This window comes from Oryzias melastigma, unplaced genomic scaffold, assembly GCF_002922805.2.
Source record: "Oryzias melastigma strain HK-1 unplaced genomic scaffold, ASM292280v2 sc00204, whole genome shotgun sequence".
Lineage (NCBI taxonomy): Eukaryota > Metazoa > Chordata > Actinopteri > Beloniformes > Adrianichthyidae > Oryzias > Oryzias melastigma.
Genome location: NW_023416880.1, coordinates 538,181 through 550,974, shown reverse-complemented (window position 1 = coordinate 550,974; position 12,794 = coordinate 538,181). Strand labels below are relative to the sequence as shown.

General features: G+C 40.3%; 2 protein-coding genes across 4 annotated transcripts in view; one reads left to right on the top strand and one right to left on the bottom strand.

Annotated features, from left to right (window-relative positions):
• The window catches only part of nup133 (nucleoporin 133), a 12,776-nt gene extending 9,738 nt beyond the window's left edge, over window positions 1-3,038 (bottom strand). Inside the window, exons 1-7 of one of the 2 annotated variants that reach the window (XM_024260686.2) lie at window positions 2,759-3,038; window positions 1,497-1,612; window positions 1,309-1,412; window positions 996-1,241; window positions 745-915; window positions 514-669; window positions 116-186 (exon numbers count right to left, since the gene is read on the bottom strand). In XM_024260686.2, coding sequence (XP_024116454.1) covers window positions 116-186; window positions 514-669; window positions 745-915; window positions 996-1,241; window positions 1,309-1,412; window positions 1,497-1,612; window positions 2,759-2,886 — 992 coding nt within the window. In that variant the 5' untranslated portion in view covers window positions 2,887-3,038. The remainder of the gene's footprint in view (window positions 1-115; window positions 187-513; window positions 670-744; window positions 916-995; window positions 1,242-1,308; window positions 1,413-1,496; window positions 1,613-2,758) is intronic. The other variant, XM_024260687.2, reaches the window with a different exon arrangement.
• A 482-nt stretch (window positions 3,039-3,520) lies between these two features.
• On the top strand, window positions 3,521-9,260 carry taf5l (TAF5-like RNA polymerase II, p300/CBP-associated factor (PCAF)-associated factor). Of its 2 annotated transcripts, none has more exons than XM_024260684.2 (5): window positions 3,521-3,733; window positions 4,071-4,212; window positions 4,315-4,419; window positions 5,355-6,088; window positions 8,247-9,260. In XM_024260684.2, the coding sequence occupies exons 2-5, from the start codon at window positions 4,074-4,076 to the stop codon at window positions 9,042-9,044; spliced, it is 1,776 nt and encodes a 591-aa protein (XP_024116452.1). In that variant the 5' UTR covers window positions 3,521-3,733; window positions 4,071-4,073; the 3' UTR covers window positions 9,045-9,260. The 2 variants fall into 2 exon arrangements, with proteins under 2 accessions (XP_024116452.1, XP_036066610.1); XM_036210717.1 differs by having other exon boundaries at window positions 4,312-4,419.
• Window positions 9,261-12,794: the final 3,534 nt, after the last annotated feature.

Genomic DNA, 12,794 nt, shown 5'->3' with positions numbered 1-12,794 from the left:
TAAAGACTTTCATTCTGTCACACAAACGTTTAGTGCTAAGGTGAGCTGACACCTGTGCTCAGGTGAGTGATTATGTTTCACAAAGTTTAACTTTTCCAACAAACAAACATCTTACTGGTTGAGCTTCATGTCCAGATAGGCCACGTTTGCCCCCTCCTTCATCTCCTGGAAGTTGCTGTCGGAGCCCTGAAGGAGAAATTCAGTCGAGATTTCAGCTCTGAGTTCATCAACGTTCACTTCTGCAGCGACCGCGAGTTAGAAACTTCAAACCCATGAGTGAGCTTTTACCTGGTCCTGGACCAAAATACGTCCTGTTTTCAGAAAAATCACATTCTGGCAGGTTAGTAGAATGGTCAGATGTAGATGTTTATACAGAAGTCTCACAGATGAAACACTAAAGCTAAAGCAGCAGAAGGATACTTGGATATTTGTTAGAGCAGTAGGTGAGCAGCTGCTTAAAGGAGCTCTGATGACAGCAGAGATGCTGGAACTGTGTGTGTGGATTCTACTGACCCAGATGGAGTCGGTGATGCTCTCCGTCAGAGCTCTGCGGGTGTCCCAGCTGAGGATCTGTCGCTCCGAGCTGTCGTCCACCTCCCACTTGCTCAGGCTGGAGGAGGTCAGCGCGTACAGGCAGCTGGTTTGTCCCGCCCACAGCACACTGTGGAGCTGAGGAAACGCAGCAGAGTGAGGCAGACATGCAACAAATCGTGCACAAATGGAGGGACTCAAAGTGGAGCTCACAGTGTCATTGGCTGGTGGGGAGAGGATGCCAAACAGGGTGGAGACACGGCGCCCAATGCCTGACAGCATCCCCTGACCCTGCTGCAGATCTCGATGCTGCAGCTTCCCAGAGGAATCGGCACTCATCCTCAGCAGGTGATTCCTGACGGTCGATACCACGAAGCTTCCACCCTGAGAGCAGAGCGGGCCGAGAAGATAAAGATTCAAACCAGAATAGAGCTGAATCAGAAAAAAACCTGCAGAGTTCTTACTCTGACAGCAACAACGAAGTTGCAGAGATCTCCCAGATCAACATCTGACTCGGTGTAGTTTCCTTCATGGGCCAGACTCGGCCAGAAACGAGCTGTTCCTTCTGCGGTCACCGCCAAGACGGAGATGGACTGAACAGGCGCCGCCTCCAGAGGAGTGGCGGAGGTGACAGCCACGAGGTCGGCCGAGTATTCGTACTGACTGCTGGGCAGCTGCAGCTCCTTACAAACCAATAACTGCAGGAAAACCCGACGTGTCAGAGTCAGACAGGGTTGGAAATCATCCAGAATACGTTGTGGAGTTTGTGCGCCACACCTTGGCGACGGCAGTTTGGCAAATCTTCCATATGATCAGACTTTCTCCACAAACCATCCAGGCCCAGCCGCTCTCATTCACCTTCACGGAGATGTGCTCGTCAGCTGGAGGGAAAAACACCAACAAACTGGGATTACAAAAGAAGAAAAAATCACCACCACTCCAGACAGGAAGGAGGCTTCTCTCACCGTCAGCCATGGTCAGAGCCTCCATCACTTTGACGGGCAGCGAGGAGCCGAACGTTTGAACGTCATAGTTGACGGTTTCTGTACCTGCGTGGCTCTGCACGCGTGTGGGAGTAGACCTGCACGGAAACACGGCTCAGAACAGAGCAGACCAGCTTTGACCACCAGCAGCTGGATGTTCGGCTCGCTTTCACAGATCTCTTTTACCATGCATGAAGACCACAACGAAAAACTGTATTTTCTGATCAAATAGATGCATCATTCCTCAGTCTGAGGATTAAAGAACAATAATACTATGTTGTTACTAGAAGAATTTCAACACAACCAGAAGGAATTATAATTAAATAAAAAAATTAGTAAAAACTAACACACGAACTGCTAAAGTGCTAATTGAATATATTTCTGATTAAAGAAATTAAATTATAATTAACAACAAAGCCAGACAATGAGAAAAAAATGTAAAATAACAAATACAAAATTATTTAATGCATAGAAGAGAGAAGTTTAAGAGTTATTAAAATAAAAAACGAAATTCTAAACTTTTTATCTTATGTAGCTACATAAAAATCACAATTTTTCTAAAAAAAAATGGGTAAAGTGAAATACCAAAACTTTAAAACTGAAATGAGTCACTGCTCAAATCTAAAAATATATTAGATTTAATGTAAACAGTTAATTTATTTACAAAAATGTTCAGCTTCCTTTCACCTTGCAAAATTCTATTATTGAACCTGTTTAAAAAGTAGTTTTTATATCATAAATTATTCGCACAACACAAAAAATGAACTTCTATTCACAAAATGAGACATTTTTACAATAAAAATGAACAGAAGTAACAATGTTTCACCATTATATATTATATTAAGTCATATTTTAACTTTAAGTCTACTATTTTGTGCATATCCATAAACCTGTTAAAATATGAAAATGTGGGGAAATCTTTCAAACCAAAAGTTTGCTGAATGTCTTCATGACTTTGAAGGGCATTCCATGCATTTTAATAAACATTAATCAGTTTATTGTATCGAGAAAAAAAGGTTTCCCTGAGGAAATATCACTTTTTAATTCAGAAAAAATAAAATGTTTTTACTTGCAGCCAGAAATGTCAAATAAATGTGAAATTTCTCCCTAAAACACGTGTCTTCTGCATTAGTAAACTGCGCTTACTTGTTTTATTCTGGGTCACTTGAGCTAAACGTGCATATTAAAGGTAAAACAAAGAACCCGGTTTCAAAGAGAATCCTGGTTCCGACAGCCCAGCTCACCTCGCCGACAGAGGAGTCCTGCGCGGGGAGAAGAGCAGGCTGTTGGCCGGCCCAGAGAGGCTCTTCCTCCCGGGGGTTCGGCCCTGCGGCCGGCGACCGGAACCTAGAACAGTTCTGGGGCTAAACATACTTTGTGCCCCCCTTTAGAGCCCCCAAAGTCCCGAAAATGTATTAATAGTTCCCCCCAAAACCATTAAAGCGCTAAAAGAGAAAACAGAGACCGAATCCCCTCCAAACACCGCGCGGCAAAGTCGCTTGAATATGACGTCATTGTAAGACCCGCCCACATAAAAAAGTAAAATAAAAAAGTACCTTTATTTTTTTCGCAAAAAACGGTGTTATGCCAAACGTAAAATAAATAAATACTTTTTAAAAGCAAAATGGGATTTTCCCTAATATGGGATAAAATTACTTTATTGTTTGATACCTAACATGGTCAAAGTTTGTTAAATTTTTCGTTTTGTTTATGAATACTTTGATTTTTTTTCTTACATTCTTCTCTAAACAAGACCTAAAAAGACAAATATCAAAATGTATTGGAGATGCAGGTAGAATAAAACGTGGAATTCATAGAGTCAAATCATAAAAACTGTGGTGATGATGATAATAATAATAATAATAATAATAATAATAATAATAATAATAATAATAATAATAATAATAATAATAATAATAATAATAAATGCGTTAAGTTTAAATGAACCATATAATACTAACTTTGTAGAAGGTTTAAAACATAATCATCCATGTATCGTCGATTGATTGGTTTTTCTGTCAGCAGGGAAAAGCAATGGAGCGAAGAATCATCACGGAATCGTAGCTTAGCATGTTCGGTGATGCCTGGAGGAAGGCGGGGAGCCACCATGGGGCGCCAGCGGAATCCAGCAGCGTAGTTTCGGGGAACTAACCGCAAACTGTAACACCGGAGCATCTTCGGTGAATTATCTGTTGACGGAGCGGGACAAACGTTATGCAGTGAGTAGCATTTGCAGTTGTCGGCGATGAAGAAGTGGGACAATCCCGTCACTAGTGAGAGGCACCTAGCATAAAGCTAATGCTAAATTAACCGGCTAGCTCAGTGTTTGTGCAACCCTTAGTTTTGGCATCGGATTATTTAATCTCTAACAAATTATTCAGATTTAAATAACAGAAATCAGAATTTTTAGTCACAAATTAATTTGGTAAAATTAGCTCCTGTGACTTGGAGGTGCTTTGCTTCTATACATCAACATCATCCATAAAAATAAGTAATAGTTTTATATTTGGCGGGATTATAAATAAATGTTCTAAAAGGTGCTTGTGGACTCGTCAGGTCATGAAGCGGGTCCGGACGGAGCAGATCCAGTACGCCGTGACTCAGTACCTGAAGAGGCGGCAGTATGTGGACACCGACGCCTCCTTGAAGGGAGCCAAACTGTCTCAGTCCCCGGAGGAGATGGCGGCCAGCCTGACAGGTGAGCCTGCTGCTCAGGTGCAGCTGGAGCTGCTCTGCATCAACAGCTCGGTGAAGCGGTTCCTCTGATTTCTCCCCTTTTCTCGGTCCGATCTGTAAGCAGTGCAAACAGAGTCTGGCTGTGGGAACGTGGTCTCGGCTGCTCCCTGCCAGGCTGACCCGCAGCAGTATGAGGCGCAGTTCTCCAGGCTGCACTCCTTCCTCTCAGGTACGGATGTGGGGAGTTTTTCCACTGGGAGTCCAGAGATTTTCAGAAACTCCTTGTGTCTTCAAATCGGAAGTCAAAAACTATTCAGCTAATTAAAGAAATTGGGTTTATTTACACATTGAGTTTTGCTTTTAAGGTTCATTTTATAGTATTGTCACATGCAAAATGTCTGGCCTTCAAAATTATGAAATTATTATGAAATACAAACATCCAAATTCACGTTTTAAAGCGTTAGCAAGCGTGTGTTGATGTTTTGAGGTTGTGATGACTGTGTGTTTCTTTAGGTCTCAAAATCTATCAGCTTTAACTAAAAGCAGTCTTAGAAACATTAAAATAAATATATTCTCAGCTTTAAAATGATCATTTTACATTTATGTCTAAACATAACAGATAAAAAAAATGATCCAATGTAATTGTGGGGAAAGAAAAAAAAAGTTTTCAGTAATACATAAAACATCTGATACTTTTGCAGAAAAATACAAACGTGAGGATGTTAATGCTAAAACAAAACAATAATAAAAGAAGCAATGAAGTAATTTTTCTAATGATACAACTATTTTCCTCCTCCAGTTGCAGCTCGATCAAAATCAGCTACAATAACAAAGCAGATCTCTAAAGATTTCTATTACTGAAATATAATATAGCTGACAAAATCGGCTACAAACGGATCCATTGAAGATGCTTGGAGTGCTGGAACTGTGAACAAAAACTGACCTGAAATCTCTAAAGTGTCTCGTTGCGTTACGATTCTTTACACAGATGAGGTGAAGGGGCTTTTTTTAAATATTGTTTTTGCCTTGCAGCTACAGAAGATCCTTTTTGTTTAATGGAGACGTTGCTAAATTGTCTAAATATTTTCTTATTAATTCTTCATTTATTAAAAAATGATTGAGTTCAGTTCAAAAAGTCCTAACAGAGCTGCCTTCCTTCTACAGAAACAGAAATCTCTTGGGCTCGGGAGGTGAGCAGCATCCTCTATCCGCTCTTCGTTTACCTCCACCTGGACATGGTGCGATGCGGCCTGAAGGGGGCAGTAGACGGCTTTTACTCTCGTTTCCACGAGGCCTTTCTTCAGGACAGCGAGCAGCGCGCCGTCATCGAGCAGCTCCGCCACGTTCTCACCGCTCAGGATGTTGCCGCCAACCCCAAACTGCGAGCTTTCCTGGAGCACAAGTACACGGTTCACCTGACAGAGCCAGCCTACAACTACCTGCTGCGCTACCTGCAGAGCGAGGACAACAGCGCCCTCTGCAGGGTGTTCACTACACACCTCCAGGTGGATGTCGCAGCATCGAGACGCACAGACTATCAGCTTTACGGAGCCGCCGGGGGCTCGACGGCGGGAGTGGATGGAGGAGATGCTGGAGATGGGATGGAGGTCCCTGTGGGGATCCCCCAGAGCGAGGCGGCCCTGGAGGCTCTGCAGGACTGCATCAAGAAAGTCCGCGAAGGCCCACCCACTCTCACCACCATCTGCTTCTACGCCTTCCACCATACGGAGCAGATGCTGAACACGGCAGAGGTGTCGCCCGACAGTCGGCTGCTGGCGGCAGGCTTTGATCACTCCGCTGTCAAACTGTGGAGCCTCCGAGCCAGGAAGCTGAAGGCCAAAGCGCATCAGGCGGACGTGTCGCGCGTCCACCTGGCCTGCGACGTGCTGGAGGAGGACGTGAGTAAAGCTTTCCATGTTCCATCACCTGATCATCAGGGAGAAGTAAAAAATACCAAATGATCTAATTCTTTCCTTTCTGCAGCCGTTTTACTGACATCCTCCAGTCTAGATCCTACATACTGTAAATATGATCATTGCTGCAAGAAGATGTTGATTAATTATCTTTTAATCAGCTGGTGGTAGATGATGCTCAGTGGAGTCTTTGATGTAGGAGAAGGAAGTTCAGCTTTTATTTTGAAAGCAGAAATAAAAACTGTCATTCTTCTCAGCATTAATGAAGGTAGTGCGGTCATGCAATTAATTTTTTGTGCAATTAATTAATCATGAACTGTAATTAATTACTTACTTAATCTAATTTATCGATTTATATAATTTGTATATATATATATATATTTTTTTTTTTTTTTTTTAGAGCTAGGAATTAATAAAAAAAAATTAAATAATTGCAAACCAGGGGAAATTAATTCAGATTAATCGCAATTAATTTTTTCTTTTTTGTTACAATATTTGCCGACCACTTATTTTCTGCAAATAATCACAATATAAAATCACATACAAAACTGTACATTGAGAGTGTTTAAAAAAATCAGATTAATCACACTTTTGTGTTGTGATTAATGACTATTAATCACAATGTTTTACTTGGTAGATATTATGACAATATGCAGCTTTTGAGCAAAAACGCACCATGGAAGCATAAATCGGCAAACAGGAGGACTGCTGCTTCTCAAGGTGCAATCGCTTTAATGAATATTAACACGTTAATTCTGTTGGATTAACCGTATGCGTTAACGCGTTAATCTTTACAGCTCTAGTATTTTCATTAACTTTGCAACATTGTGGGGGAGTTATAGAGCAAAATACGACTAAAAAAGTGGCTTTATTAAGTTTTTTATTGTAACAGACTTTTATCTTTACTTTTACACCACCAAGGGGGATTTTGTTTTCAATTTCAAACAATTAAAACAAAACATCAAGTTTAGGGTGCTCTAATTAAAAACCTCAGAAAACAGTAGAAACGCTTATCTGAGCAATCCAAAATATATTTAGCACAAACATCTTATTAAAATCATAATTCATACTGTATGTTGACATACTTTATTTCACAACAAGACGGTAAAAAAGACCCTTTATTTTCTCGTGACGATCAGTTTCCTCAGAGCGCAGTCGGTGCGCGTCGGGACTGTTGCCATGACAACACAACACACCGTGTTTTAACTTGTCCGCTTTTGTGAAAAATTATTTCACAGGACTGAAGTTCTAACATTTAATTCACTGTTTATTTTTTTGTGAATAACCATGGTAGAAGCGGGATAATCCCTTTCCAGATGCGCATTATCAGAATTGAACAGACTTCACGGAAGAAAGAGATTAACGCAGTAAAAAAAAAAAAAGACACTAAAATGTCTATAATTTATTAATTGGGATTGATGCAATAATTAGTTGAAGGTACCACATTGCTGTTTTTTTGGACTTAAACTTTAAGTCTCTGATACAAACTCAGCTCTAGCTTTACTCCAACACTGTTTTAATCTTTCCAGCATGACTTCATTTATAGAAGATGGAGAGAACAAAGTTTGTCATTAATAAGAAGCATTTTATCCACTCCTATTTTGGATAAAAAAATCAAAAAGAAACAGAAACTCTTTTGTTTATTGAAAAAGGTAAATAAATTCCTTCCAGTAAATATAACAAAGATCTTGGTGATAGTTTTTAAAACTTCAGAAAATTACGTCCCGTAAATAATATGTCATTTATTCTCCTTTCTGACAAAACTTTTTTTCTTTTATTAAAATTTCTCTCATTACATTTTTTATACATTCAGTTTTTCAGGCAAAGATATTTTCCCCCTTTTTTTATTTAAAGGTTTTTTCCTAATATAAGTTCTTAGACTCAATTTTCCTTTCAAGAGCTAAAAAGATAACTTAATATATTTATATTTTATTAATAATTGACTTTCAAAATTAGTCCATGTAGGTTTAAAAACACAGAAGAACAAAGAAGCATCACTAGTAGAGGAAAAATATTATTAAAAACGCTTTAACTAATTAATCTAAGAGTTTATAAAGGTAAATCATGACAATAAACTCCTTTAAATAACAATGTGTTTTATACTTGATGGTTTTGGGTAAAGCAGGAGTTCGTTTGTCTCCAGGTGGACGAGGAAAGCGGCTGTGGAAGTGAGATAAAGACGCTGAGGGGTCACAGCGGTCCCGTGTTCCGGACCGCCTTCCTGACCGACAGCTCCGGCCTGCTCTCGTGTTCTGAGGACACCACCATCCGCTACTGGGACCTGAGCAGCTTCACCAACAGCATCCTGTACCAGGGCCACGCCTACCCGGTGTGGGACGTGGACGTCAGCCCCTGCAGCCTTTATTTCGGCAGCAGCTCTCAGGACCGCACGGCGCGCTTGTGGACGTTCTCTCGCACGTACCCGCTGCGGATCTACGCCGGGCACCTCTCTGACGTGGACTGCATCAAATTCCACCCCAACTCCAACTACCTGGCGACGGGCTCCACGGATAAGACGGTCCGGCTGTGGAGCACCCAGCAGGGGGCGTCAGTGCGCCTGTTCACCGGCCACCGCGGCCCCGTGCTGTCGCTGGCGTTCTCCCCCAACGGGAAGTACCTGGCGTCGGCGGGCGAGGACCAGCGCGTCAGGCTGTGGGACCTGGCGTCGGGGACTCTGTTCAAAGACCTGCGCGGACACACGGACAGCGTCACCAGCCTGTCCTTCAGCCCCGACAGCAGCCTGGTGGCGTCCTCCTCCATGGACAACTCCGTCCGCGTGTGGGACATCCGCAGCTCGCACGGCGGGACGCCGGCCGACGGCTCCTCCGCCGAACTGGTGGGACTTTACAGCGGAAACACCAACAACGTGCTGAACGTCCAGTTCATGGCCTGCAACCTCCTGCTGGTGACCGGGACGGCGCAGGAGAAGACGGAGCCGTGAGGGGTCCGAAAAGAAACGACCGCACCAGAATGTTCTGTTCAGGAATCTGCATGAAGCAGAAACAAGATTTTGTTCGATAGTTTAGAGTCGCGCTTTTTTTAGAAGTTTTCTCAACTTCAGCCGTTAAACTGATTTGACCAAAACATTTCTGATTGATAAAAACTCTTCAGTTGCTTTTGTTACTGTTAATAAAGAAAACGTTTCTCTTTCGGTCAATTGTTTTTAAGTTAAAAAACTCCTCAAGTGTGTCCAGAGGATGTTTACAGTCAGTTTAGTTTGATCCGTAGAGAAAAATTCTGTTCAACAAAACACATTTTGAAGAAAGATTTTGTATTTCATAAAATATTAGGATATTTTCTCTTTTATCTTTGACATTAACCAAAAAAAGGGTTAAATGGTTTTTCACAATAAAAGTTCCAACAATTAAAGCTAAACTTCTACTTCAAAAAAGACAATTGTATTACTCTTATTTAGAAATTCACCTATTTATAATTGCAAAAACACCTTTTTTTTTGGGCTAGTAAGTAAAATGTTTGACAATTCTGGAAAACTCTAGGGAAAAGTTACAAAGAACAAAAGTAGATAAATACAGATAAACTTTATGATTTTTTTTATTTAATCCTTTAAGTTTCATAGAGCATCAGACTATAAAGTGAAGAGAAATATCAGCAGATGTGATGGAATCTGGTACTGAAAATCCAATGAAGGTCATCTTCCATTCATACCTCCTTAAAATCAACCAATTATTCCACATTTTTTAGTCTGTTTCCACCTGGACTCAGAATATTATGACGTCTATCAGTGTCAGGATTTGTTTCATTAGTTCTGTCGCATAAACATCGAGTTGCTCAAACAACTTTAAATCCTCTGAACGTCTCTTGATGGTTTAGCAGGTTTGTTAGATCTGTGTAAAAATGAAAACGTGTGAATAAGCCATTTTTACATTATTTTGTCTACAAAAAAGCTTAATAAGAGCTAAAAAATAATGTTAAATTATACTTTGTTCCTTATTTTTTCTATAAAGTTGAACAACACAAGCATGTGTGCCCATTTGTCAGCAGTTTGTCGTTTTGTTTGATTCGAGTTTATGTGTGTCTAGGTTGAACCTTGAAGTCATAGACATAAACACTCTAGAGTGACAACATCTGATTTTCTAACAAGAGAATAGAAAAATTGTGTGTTTTTGCCTCCAGAGGCCATTTGAACCAACCAACCAAAAACCGACCAACAAACCGACCCACCGACCAAACCTCTGGTGCTGGCCAGCCGACCGCCCGTAAAATAAAATAAAATAATAAAACAAAAAAATAACACTAATAGAAACAGCAACAATGTTGAATGTGGTGATGTGCTGTCTCTAAAACGTTTAAAAATATATATTTTCTCCATCCTTTTGGTCTAAAAACCCTGAAATGTTGAAGGAACAGCAGCCAGACCCAAAACTAACATTAAACTTTGTGACATTTCTTTTAATAAGAGGATATAAACAAAGGATCGCTCACAGATCCACCCTGCTGCTCAGCTATGACAGGAATCCAGTGAGTGTTCCAGGAATGAAAACCACATACCTGACAGCAGCGAGTGACAGACCGACAGGGCGTTGTCCAAACCACACCCCACAGCAGACCGTCCCGGATTGTCTGGAGGACAAACGTCGGTTTGTAGTTGGAGTGAATCTCTAGAGTTTTATGGTTTTTCTCTGACTTTGAACGTCTTCATGAAAGTGTTGAAAGAATCTTCAGTTTGTCCTCCTGACTGATTCTGTCTAGAAGTCAGACTTTCATGATGGTTTTTCGTCTTTGAACAATGAAGTTTGTAGACTCTATCACACTGATGTGAAGAATCTAGTTTTCCATTTGAACACCGTTCACTACGACTAAGAACAAAATAATGTAATGCAGCACTCGAGGGTTATAGAGCATGATAATTCTAATCTGATCCACGCTTTGGTCAAACATTTTTCCTCTTTTTTTGTCATAATTTACATTTTTTGAGACAGCGTTTGTAAATATTTGCCATTTCCACATGTACAATGACATCCAAAAAGAGCTCTTTGGTCAGTGCATCATTCATGCATGAAAACAATCGTTTACAGGGATAACATTTACGACAAAAAGTACAAGAAAAGTGGATCAGTCAATCACGGAAAACAAGAAATTACAAGTAAGTAAGTAAATTAAAACAGAACAAAAGGTTCGTCATCCATTAATAACAATGATATCCCATTAATAAGAGGGATTGATGGTAATAAATAGACATACAACAAGTGACCAAATGAATATGTCCACTATTGCATACATCCAGCAGCTCCAGATTTGTATCATTAACATTGAAAATATGTTTAAATATTTGTCTGCTCATTGTGAGGATTAAACTAAAGTTCCTTCATTGGAGTCTGTTAATGTCCTGTGGTGTAAACCCGTCCTCGCTCTAGAGTGCTTTGGTCCAGTGACCCTGTGACCCCGAAAAGGAAAAATGTATGTCTGGATGATGGATGTTAGTCACTCCTGCTGTTACTATGGAGACAATCCGGACTGATCTGGACTGAGCTCAAGTATAACAATGGAAATGAATAATTCTCTGTCTGATGTTTTTTCTTTAGCATATTATGACAATGCTGTTTGTGAATTGGTACTTTATTAATAGTAAAATCAAATCGAATTAAGGATGGCACGCTGGTGTAGTGGTTCACACTGGTTCAAATCCCAGCTGGGTCCCAACTGTCTGAGTTTTCTCCAACAATCCAAAAACAGCCTCACAGGTTAAACGGTGGCTCTAAGTGGACTCCTAAACGGGATGTAAAAGATTCAGAAATGTGTTGAAAAGTCAATCAAGCTCTGCGAGAACTTTGGAAAACCACAAATACAAAAGTCACAAAATTATTCCGGAAGTAAAAAATCTATTTCATTGTCAGTTTCTCCTCCTGTTGTGTCACTACTGTTTTTGGCTTGTTATGTACATGTGATGCAAACAAAACAACATCAAATCACAAACTTACTTGTAGTTGGTTAATTCTAATTGTCTGAAGGTGAAACACGCTGAAGGATGTGTTCACTAAACATATAGTAATCCTTTTTCTCAGCACTGCAAATGCTAAGAGAAAAAAACAATAAGTCACTTTTATTTAACCACAGAGAACAAGACAATCTAAAAGACCCAAAATGTCAGTTTTGAATGTCTGAAGCTGTTGTGTCCGTTAGACATTTTGTTTTTGTTGATTGAAAAAAAAGTGCCAGTAAAAAACAAAATAAAACAAAAGATAACGTAACATAACGCAACTTACGTAAAGTAACATAGCATAAAACAAAACAAAACAGAACAGAAGGAAACAAAACAAATCGAAATGAAACACAACCAAACAAAAACATAACGTAACCTGACGTAAAGTAACATAGCATAAAATAAAACAAAATAAAACAAAAGATAGCATAATGCAATGTAACGTAATGTAACGTAACGTAGCGTAACGTAAAGTAACAGCACAAAACAAAACAAACCAAAAACAATAGTTCCTTTCTTTTATTTTCTTTTATAGACTTTAATGCCAAATGAACAGTACATTTTTTATTGGGTCAAAGAATTGGACTTCATCGTATCACCAAAAGGCTACACACCCCTGGGCGCCCGTGGTGCAGTGGTAGGGCAGTCAACTCCTGATCGGAAGCGGGCGGGTTCGATTCCCGCCTTGCCCGCCCATGTGTCAAAGTGTCTTTGGGCAAGACGCTGAACCCCAAATTGCCTCTGGTGGGA